Source organism: Lactuca serriola, chromosome 4 (genome assembly GCF_051521515.1).
Source record: "Lactuca serriola cultivar US96UC23 chromosome 4, Lser_US96UC23_V15, whole genome shotgun sequence".
Classification (NCBI taxonomy): domain Eukaryota; kingdom Viridiplantae; phylum Streptophyta; class Magnoliopsida; order Asterales; family Asteraceae; genus Lactuca; species Lactuca serriola.
In genome coordinates, this window is record NC_136411.1 from 66,526,672 (window position 1) to 66,538,309 (window position 11,638).

The 11,638-nt window shown below is 31.7% G+C and overlaps 1 protein-coding gene across 1 annotated transcript; it reads left to right on the forward strand.

Annotated features, from left to right (window-relative positions):
- Positions 1-4,890: 4,890 nt before the first annotated feature.
- On the forward strand, positions 4,891-7,246 carry LIS (WD-40 repeat family protein / small nuclear ribonucleoprotein Prp4p-like protein). Its single transcript, XM_079039042.1, has 5 exons — positions 4,891-5,843; positions 6,024-6,477; positions 6,538-6,735; positions 6,830-6,911; positions 7,025-7,246. Exons 1-5 carry the CDS (start codon positions 4,984-4,986, stop codon positions 7,117-7,119), a joined length of 1,689 nt encoding a protein of 562 aa, XP_078895168.1. The 5' UTR covers positions 4,891-4,983; the 3' UTR covers positions 7,120-7,246.
- Positions 7,247-11,638: the final 4,392 nt, after the last annotated feature.

Here is an 11,638-nt window from a genome sequence, read left to right on the forward strand (position 1 = left end):
TAGGAAAGATGAGAAACTACCACTAAACCCACGTCCATGTTTACACGACTCGTGTAAATTTACATTGACATTTACACGCCCCATGTAAATGCAATAAGTCGACTTCTCAAAATGGTTGGGACTTCAAAGTGTGTTGTTGAAATGTGCTCGATTACATAGCCCGTCTAAACTCATGGCTATAATTTACACGGTTGTGGAAGTCCCTGAATGGCTGTGTTCCTCAAATTTTCCATATCTTCCTCCCTGATGCTCCAAAAGTCGTGAAATCTTGTCTGTATCTTCTAGTCACCTCCCTAAGAGAGATCACACCTCCAAGAGTCCCTGAAATATCACAAAAGTGTGTGAGTGAAATAATATCATGGAATATCCCAAAAAACATGTAAACTGAATAGGATTATGGTTAAATGCAATGCAATGATATGAAATACAAGTGCAAAATGGGTACATAAAATGCACCTAACAGTATTATATAAATGTTATAATTCCAAAAATATCTATAAAAAAAGAGTCAACACAGACTCAATGATACAACTTCAGATGGAAGCTACCCAATGGTTTCCCCAAAATCGATCACCCCTCCATTAGTCTAGTCTCCCTCTCGTCTAACTTTCTCACTCTCTCGTTCCTTGATTGCACCGAAAAAGAAAGTTGTCGGCGACCTTCCCACCAGTTGTGGCAGCCCCTCTTTGCCTCCTATAAATCGTGTAGCACCACCACTCCACCATCGATCTGCTTCATCCTTCCCCTCTCTTTGTGTATATGCTACCATAGCAGAAAAAAGAACCAATGAGGAGGTTGTCGGAGCAGCCCCTCGCCACCACTGTTGTTGACAACATCCACCACTAGCCACCATACTGTTTTTGTTTTCCTTCTTCCTTCTCCATCCAACTCAAGCACCGGTAGTACCCTCCATGGGACCGAAGATTGTTGTTGCGTTCGTTCATGCTTTCGTGTCTCGTTAGATAAAGATTGAACGGATGAGGGTCGCCGAAGATCGACGCCCTATGCCTCCCTCACCTTACGATTTTTCAACCACCATCGATCCACCACCATTGTTTCCTCCGATCATGTTCCTCTTCTTTGATCTGCCATTGATTCATTCCTTCTTCCCATTGAATTGTGACCATCGATGACGAGAAAGGAACCACGAAGGGTCGTCGGAGATAGGTAGCGACCCCTCCTTACAGCTTTCATTTCTTCACTTGCTTCCGTTCGATCATGAATTCTCGATCAGAAAATGAGGAAGACCTTTCCCCATCTTGTATCATGTTGACAAGACCAACCCCTTATTTTTATTAAACGATCAAATCATCCTCTGCTTTGATAATTTGTTACAAACCAGCTACACGGTTTGTATTTGGACCAAATATGTCCCTATGATTTTTAAAAATGGTACAACAGTCCCTTTGTGAGTTAAATTGTTACAAATATGGCCCCAGTAGTTTGTTTTAACTCAAAAGGGTGTTGATTTCGGTTTCTCACACGAAGCTTCACACGAATGAACCAACTCCAAACAAATCGGACTCACGCTTCAAGGGTGAGTTCCTATGGCCCCTATTTTACAGTTTTAATATTTGGAGGAGAATACATGAGTGTTAAAGTTTTGATGATTTTCAAGTTTTATACACAAAATAGCATCATACTTTATTACTGGTCAATTTTTTATGAAATAGCAATCTAAAATGTATAAATAGTCAATAAATCACATAAGTTATAGTAGGATGCTATAAATGATATAATTACACCTTATTGTGATATATTAATTAATATTAAATTCTCAAGATTTTAAGTAGATTGCTATAAAGATATAAGTATACTTGACGAATCATAAATTGAAAGCCTTGTCATATATATGCACAACTATGTTGAGAGAGCATGAAAAGACATTATACATATAACCAAATATGTTATTCAACATAATTATGTACAAAAGAAATGTACATTACCTTAAATGGTTGATAAATGAAGATTGAAGAAATATATAATAATTAATTGAAAATATACCAAAAATCAATTATTTATATTATACTATTGATCACCACGTTGAAATGAGTTTAAATAAACGATATATTTTACTCTTTGTAGTTATTATAAAAATAAAAATCATTTTTACTGTAATATGAAATATGTCATATATGATAACATAATTGATTAACGGATTTTAAGAAACATTAGTTATAGATCGATGACATTGATCTATACGTGTGAGATTCGTAAACATTGTAATGAGATTAACATTGTAGCAAATGTCTTGAGCTGAAAAGAGCGTACCAAACCCCACTGAGTACGAGTATTAACTAAGAATATCCATCAACAACCTACAACTCAAATTCGAGAAGTTTTACTTGAGACTCTGAGAGAGGAAAGCTTTGTGAGTGAAGCCCTATGAAGAATGGATAAACATGTCAAACTTAGGGATGAAAATATGTGATACCTTAGGAGAAAATTTCGTACACCTAAGTGTAGTGAACACGAGAACATAGTCATGGACAAAGCTCATAGATTAAAGTGTCCCATCCATGCAGTCTTTGACCAGATGTACTTAGATTTAAAGAAAATGGAAATGGTGAACATGCATGAAAGCAGAGATTATCATTTGAGTGAACATATAAGAAACTTGTACCAAAGGCAGAACATCAGAAAACACTCGGGATTAGGGTAAAGATAAGGATTAACCGAATAAAATTGGGAACCAACATCAATGGACTTCATACCAAAGCTACTCAAGAAACCTAGTGGTTTTGATTTTATTGAGGTAATGTTCCACATATTGACTAAATTTTCCACTTCTAGCTAATCAAAGAAACGGACGAAATAGAGAAGCTGATAAGGATGTATGCCAAGGAATTAGTCAGAATGCACATGGTGTCGATTTCTATCATCTTCCACTAAGATAGTATGTTCACCTTGCAATTTTGGCAATCATCATAATCCTTGATTGTGTGCCTGAGAATAGTACAACTTACCACTCTCAATGTCCGAGGTTGTCCAAACCCTAGGAGGAATGCTTCGAGTCTACGTAATAGACTCTAGATATTACAAGGAATACTTATTACCATTGATAGAGTTTTTCCTGCAACGATAGTTATCACACCAGCATCAAGGCCACACCGTTTTAGGCTTTATGTGGATGCAACTGTCAATACTCGATATGCCGAACAATGATTGGAGATGCAAAAGTGAACAAATAACATGTAAGTGATACGCTGCATTTTGATCCGAGAATCACTCATGAGATCACATAAATGATCATGTGAACCTGAGCACGATTACATACTCAAACCCTAAACTGTTTAGGGTTCTTCCGAAGGGGCACGTCATGTCAATGAAGCTGACGCGTCGTGTCGTCAAAGAAATCTGGGAGAAGAGATACTAAGAGCTGTGACGAATTTTTGGTTGCTTCTAGCAACCCCAAAAGTCAGCTATATACCCTTATACATAGCGATGAGATCAGGATTTCCTTAAAAAAGTTGCTTGGTCACTAAGCAACTATCTTTCACTTTAAACCCGTAAGGATTTACAAGTTTTTATTAATTTAATAATGACTAATAAGTTAACAAACTAAATCCTCATTAGTTCACTCTAGTTAAACATTACTTAAATATTTCTTACGTGTAACCCAAAAGGACATTATCATAAATAGTAATATTACTAACTTGTAGTGATTGTGAACACTATTTCCAACAGTAGACATGATAATATAGTATTTTTTTCTGTTGTTTTTAAGATTACCATTTACTAGAGATGAATTGTTTAAAGGATATTTTGATTCAATAGTTCAAGTAAACAACTAAGACAAGAAGTTGGTTAATCACAAGGGACATTCCTTCTATTTAACTTCGACTCTATTTGGGTTTCTTTATTTATGATTAAATTCACCAAAAAGTAATTGATTTAAAAAGAAATTATTTTTTTTACTAAAAATCAATACAAACCTTTGGTTTGGTAGTATTTGATTTGTTTTTAAGGTGTTTTCCCTAAATGGTTGACAGTTTAAATCATGTAATGGACAAAAACGTAATTAATCCTCAAAAAATCAAACTTAAACATGGCAACTCTAGTTTATTTTTTTAATAATTTTTTGGTTGTTATATATAAAAGACACCATCGATGTTTGCTGATGACTTTTTGAACTCAAAATATATTTTTAGATAAAAATGTTTATTAATTTACTAGCTGTAAAACCCATGTATTACATGGGTTCATTTAAAAGAAAAAAATTATATATGAAGTTCTAAACATTTAAAAGTTTGAATTTATAAGAAAATTAGAAAAATATTTAATTATTAAAATTAATGTGTTTTTTTTTAATTTAAACAAATAATTTAGATAAATAAACAAAGGAAACTAATTAGGTTTTAATTTATAAATTTAAAATTAAAAGGAAAGTCAATTAACGAAATTGATATGCATTTATTATTACATTTATTATAATTATTATTACATTTAAATATTATGTAGAATTTGATAAAATGAAAAAAAAAAAAAAAACCCACAAAATGGCATGTAGAAAAAATTTAATTGAAAATAACCATAAAATGACATGTGACCAAATCAATAAGAGTATGACATATGACAAAAAGATTTTTATTTATTAGAGTAGATAATAATAGTGATAACACCTAAAAAGAGTTCTTTCAAAAAAACATTTGAGTTGATTTTATAGTTATACAAACCAATGTCGTTAAATTAAAAATATCATTTTTATACTATCGTGGTTAAAAAACTACTATAAAAAGTTTCAAAAAATCAGATTTTATATGTTTTTATTTTTTTTTAAAACTATTTTAAAAACTATTTTAAATTTATTAATTTTTTGAATTTATTAAATTTTCAACAACCTAATAAATCAATAAATTAAAAAACAATCCCAAACACCCCTCATATTTCATACTCGTACTAAAAACCTTTTCTGAAACCCTGATTCACGCTAAAACCCAAATCGCAGGCTAATACCTTTGCCTGCAATAATCACCATCGACAATGGAGATCGACGACAAGGAAAACCCTAACCCTAATGCCACCAATTCACCTACGCAAACAACTGTTCAAATCGCACCGGTTGAATCTCCGATTCCATTAATCCCAACCGCAATCACACCTCCAATCGCTCCAATCCCTGTACTCCCTCCTCCGCCTTCCTCAATCCCACGTCCACTTGCCCCTCTTCCCTCTATTCGTCCACCAAATGGCGACGCTGCAAAGACTACAAACGAAAACGCCGATTCCGACGAAGAGGGTGACGAGTCAGGTCCCGAATACGAAATCTCCGAAGAGAGCAGATTGTTTAGAGAGAAACAGGAGAAAGCAAAACAAGATTTCTTAATGAAGCAACGTGCTGCAGCACTAGCAGTACCCACCAACGACAAAGCAGTAAGGTCTAGACTAAGGCGGTTAGGTGAACCAGTGACACTGTTTGGTGAAAGAGAGATGGAGAGGAGAGATAGGTTGAGAATGCTTATGGCGAAGTTAGATTCAGAAGGGCAGTCGGAAAGACTGATGAAGATTTTGGAGGAAGAAGAAGCAGCTATGAATGCAGCAGGAATGGATGATGGAGGGTATGAGGTTGAAGGAGAGGCTATTCAGTATCCGTTTTATACAGAAGGGTCCACGGCTTTGTTGAAGGCACGATATGAAATTGCAAAAGATTCAGTGGTGAAAGCTGCAATGAGGTTGAAGAGAGCTAGAAGGAAGAGGAATGATCCAGATGAAGATGAAGATGCAGAGATAAATTGGGCTTTGGAGAATGCCAAGACTTTTTCTTTGGATTGTAGTGAGATTGGAGATGACAGACCTCTTTCAGGGTGTTCCTTTTCTTCTGATGGGAAGTTTCTTGCCACCTGGTATGTCTCTTTTTTATCCAATGTTTATGCTCTTTATTGTGATTAAAATTAGGATTAATACTTGATTGAATTGATCTCTAGGTTTTATGAGTAAGTTTCCTCAAACATTATTGGAGTTTAATAGTTTATGCTGTTAATGTGATATGATTGTATTAATATGACTTTATAATTTTTCGTTAGCTCTATAACCGGAGTTGCTAAAATATGGAGCATGCCCGAGATAAAGCTGATGTCATCATTAAAGGGACATACAGAACGAGCAACTGATGTTACATTTTCTCCAACAAACAACCACATAGCAACTGCTTCTGCAGATCGCACTGCAAAACTATGGAACACAAAAGGAACACTTCTACACACCTTCAAGGGTCATCTGGATCGTTTAGCTCGTGTTGCATTTCATCCATTAGGAAAGTATTTAGGAACAACTAGTTTTGATAAAACATGGAGATTATGGGACACAGAAACCGGTGAAGAGTTGTTACTCCAAGAAGGTCACAGTAGAAGTGTGTATGGAATAGCTTTTCACCCTGATGGCTCTTTAGCAGCATCTTGTGGGCTCGATGCACTTACACGTGTGTGGGACCTACGAACAGGGAGAAGTATTCTTGCATTGGAAGGTCATGTCAAACCGGTAAGACCTTTTTTTTTGTTCTTTTTGAAAAAAATTATTATTTATGATTTTTGTTTGTAGGTATTGGGTGTTAGTTTTTCGCCAAATGGGTATCATTTGGCGACTGGAGGTGAGGATAATACTTGTAGGATTTGGGATTTGAGGAAGAAGAGATCGTTGTACACGATTCCTGCTCATTCGAATCTTATTTCTCAAATTAAATTTGAGCCTCAAGAAGGATATTTTTTGGTGACCTCTTCTTATGATATGACTGCTAAGGTAATTAATTCACAATCAATGTATTAGTCTTTTGTACTATTAATTTATGGCGAAATGTTTATTTTGTATTTTGATTATTGGATTTGTGTCTCAGGTGTGGTCAGCTAGAGACTTTAAGCCTGTGAAGGTTCTTTCAGGCCATGAAGCTAAAGTTACATCTGTTGATGTAGTTGGAGGTAAACTCTATTTTCTTAACTAATATCTTTATTTTGACTTGTGTTTTTTAATGATTCTATTATTGGTATGATATTTGATGTCTGATTTTGTGGTGCCATTGTTGGTTTTGCAGATGGACAGAGTATAGCGACTGTTTCACATGACAGGACAATAAAGTTATGGTCAAGCAAAAATGCTGAAAAAGAGAAGGCAATGGATCTTGATTAAATATTGAAAGGTGGGGAGAAAACGTTTTGTAATTCATTTGTATTACTTTGACAAAGAAATTTTGTAGATCAGTGTTGATGGTATTTGATTTGTTAGTGATATCAAAAGATATATTGTTTGGTGTAAATTTACGGGAAACTAGTTATCTATTTAAAAGGCTGAGGTGTTGTTTGTTCTTCTCAAAAAGCTCTTTTTGGGCTCTTTTGTTTGCGGGCAGGCGGGTAGCCATATAATTTGCTGACCGTTTGTTTTTTGGAAGACTTGAAAAGGTCTGTGTGTCTCATTTGCTGTGTTGTCAATTTCCACAATTGTCTCTTTTGTTGTCGTAATCTGGTTGAGTTAGCACTCATATGCAATGAAGGTCATGTTATCATTAGGGTTTAAGAAAGGAAAATCAAAGCATCAATATTGAAGTAGTAATGATGGTTGTGTATTCATCATTTTTGAAGTGGATATCAACCGTATGGTATGTATTTTGTGTCCTTCAACATTGTCTGTAATTAGATTTTCAACTATCAGTTTCAGTTGGTTGTTTTGAACAAATATGTGAATACCAAATGTTCAGTAAATCGTTAAATGAAATATCTTCAAGGTAACAAGTCCAAATGGAAGTGCAGCGATGTATGCAGCCGAGACATCCTAACAAACTGGCAGACTTGAACTGAATGAAATCCACAATGTGTATTTGAAGTACTAGGTTTAAATATATGGAAACCACAGTTAAGAAATATATATATATATATATATATATATATATATATATATATATATATATATATATATATATATATATATATATATATATATACACACACACACACACACACACACACACACACACACACACACACACACTAGTTGTTTACCCGCGCCAAGCGACGGGTACGAATTATTCTTTCAGAAATTGGTTTTTTGAGGCAATTAGTTTTTTTACGCAAAGCGACAGGCCATAGATAGTTACAAAGAATGGATAAGAAAATCAGCTTTTACAATATACACAAAAAATCTCAAATATACAATCTACCAACCAAAGGACTTCTAGTCTAGCGGTATCAAGTATTGTCTTCCTCTTTGAGGTTGAGGGTTCATATTCCATTGTGAACATAAGTGGAATCAAGTAGGAACAATATGTAGCATAGAATACCAAATAAAATGCTTAAATTAATCTTTTGCTAAATTACACAACACAAGCAATCAAGTAGAAACGTATGTAGCATACAATTCTGAAAAGAAAAAATAGCATAATTCTTCTCTCCTTGTTTTAAGAACCTTCGTCTTCTGATTCATGTTTCATACTCTGTGACTATGTTTCTACAAATATATGTTGGAAAAAAAAGTACGAATTTTATAACACTTAATAGATGAACCAATCAGCTTGACATTTGGCATAAGGATTTTATCATCAAAACATAAAATATCGGAATTATAATAAAAATCATTGAATTGATTCAAGTGCCTTTTAAGCCGTGACTATGTTTCTACAAATATATGTTGGAAAAAGAAAGTACGAATTTTATAACACTTAATAGATGAACCAATCAGCTTGACATTTGGCATAAGGATTTTATCATCAAAACATAAAATATCAGAATTATAATAAAAATCATTGAATTGATTCAAGTGCCTTTTAAGCCGTGACTATGTTTCTACAAATATATGTTGGAAAAAGAAAATACGAATTTTATAACACTTAATAGATGAACCAATCAGCTTGACATTTGGCATAAAGATTTTATCATCAAAACATAAAATATCGGAATTATAATAAAAATCATTGAATTGATTTAAGTGCCTTTTAAGCCTTATCAAGAAGAAGATATGACATACATGCGTGGTTATATATATATATATATATATATATATATATATATATATATATATATATATATATATATATATATATATATAGGTTCATTTGAGACCATTCTAATTTTATGAGACCGTGAAACCAAATCTAAAAATAATTTTAAAATGCAAAATAAATGGAAAAATCCAAAAATTCTTTTTTTAAATATTATTTTCGAAACTTGAATTAACTAAAAATAATAAAAAATAATAAAAAAAATAAAAATAAAATAAAAAAAATCTCGTTTTTTTTCAAAAATACGTGAAATATTCTAATAGAATATTACACTGACATATTCTAAAAAATAATTTTAAAATGCAAAATAAATGGAAAAATCTAAAAAAGAAAATTTAAATATTATTTTCGGAACTTGAATTAACTAAAAAAAAATAAAAATAATAAAAAAAAGTTCCATTTTTTTAAAAAATACGTGAAATATTCTAATAGAATATTACACTGTACATATATTCTAAAAAATAATTTTAAAATGCAAAATAAATGGAAAAATTCAAAAATTCTTTTTTTAAATATTATTTTCGGAACTTGAATTAACTAAAAAATATAAAAAATAAAAGAAATAAAAAAATGCGTCTCACGGTCTCAAAAAATTAGGCAGTCTCACATTAACCTAACCCTATATATATATATATATATATATATATATATATATATATATATATATATATATATATATATATATATATATATATATATATATATATATAACAATCAGGAAAATCTAATAGCAATACAGATGCCAAAAACAAAAAATTTAAGTTAATAAAAAACAAAGAAACTTATAGTAATTAATACACAAGAGTTAATTCAAAAAAATTGAAGTTATGAACGCATTGATAGAAGGTAACCTAGCATTGAAAATTAACTTCTAAATTTGATTAAACTTGAGTAGGTTGTGATTTAACACTAATTTGTATCACTTATTAGCTCGATAAACAATAATTTTGAAGCATGCAACATACTTGATGAAACTGGCCTAGCAATAGCACAACATGGATCGACTTTACACAAAAAAAAGTGTGTTTCAATTTCTATACTACATTATTATTCATTTTTAATGGTCTGCAACCATATAAGATAATCATAAATTAAAAATTACCAACATAAATCCACAATTTTGGAGCATATACATACATAGACATAAACAAAATAAAAATAATATGAAGACTTACTAATTGGGAACATTGTTTATTTTTTGTTTCCGAGTTAGCACTTGGAAAGATGGAATTGTATGAATCATCAAATCATGACCTGTATACGAATAGTTAAAAAACATCAAAAGTCAACATGATTATTAGAAAGTCAAAATATTTCTAAAAAAAAAAGAAACTTACACTCTGTTTTTTTAGCTTCTAGGGTGGATAGTGAAAGGTAAGAAGACCAACTTCCTCATGTGTACCAATAATTTTCCTTTCCCATGCTATAGATATTAAGGGAAAGAGGACCTTTTTTTTTTTTTTTTCAGTCAACAAAAAAATTACATATTACAAAATGAAGAAAATTAAAAAAAAATCATTTCTAATAAATGAAAGTTTTTTTACCACTTGTCAATCTCTCATGAGTTTTAATATTTGTCATTTTATGGTATTTTTGAAATAAATATTATACACTTGTCAAATTTTGGTTTGTTTCAGTTTTTAAAATTAAAATCATATATTTGTATATGTAAAGTATTAAATATAATATATATATAAAATTAAATTGCAATGAATATGTTTCTTCCTTTCTTTAATTAAAGTTTTACATTAAAAAATATTTATTGCTTACATTTTAATATATATATATATATATATATATATTAAATTAACCCGTATAATATACGAGTCTCACACCTAGTAAAATAATGTAAAGAAGATTTGGTCATGAGATATGAAGTGACATGTTTTTGAGTTTAAAAATTAAAGAATATTCATTGAATTAAAATAAGTTAAAGAGCATATCCGTATACACTGTCACAAACAATCATTTTTTTAAGATTATCTAATTTTCTAAGACTATTTGTGTATGTAAAGCGTAAACATATTAAAACAAAAAACATATGTTTCATACCTTTCTGTAACTACTGCTTCGTTTTTCTGCAATCAATTCCTTCTGTTATTACACCATCATTCATATTGAATAATAAGGATGGAATGAAAGGTAGATCCTCGCCATCTGAAATTAAAGCAGGCCAGATTTGCTGGTACGTGAATCAAGATGAAAAGCGGCTACAATTGGTGAAGGAATTAGATGATTGAAGGTGTTTTAGTATTAGGGAAAAGGAGAGAGTGAAGAACACAAACCCGACTGAGGAAACGATGGTCCTTTTTTCATTGATTGTTCTACTTTCTTGATCTTGTTAATAGAAAAAAACTAATATGTTATCTTCAATATTTGTGTAATCGGTTAGAGGTGTATGACATATGAAATATTACAGCTTTAAATGTAATGTGCAACTACTCAACATTTAAAAAGTTCTTTCCTACAATTTATGTACGATTTCCTAATCGAAATTTGCAGGTGAAGAATGCTCAAGCTCATCTCATGGCTCCACGACAATTATCCTCACCTAACACAACAAACTAGTTGTTTGACAGTGGTACAAGCTTCCATGCCACAAATGATCTAAATAACTTGTCCATTCATGTACCATACGACGGGACAGAAGAACTATTT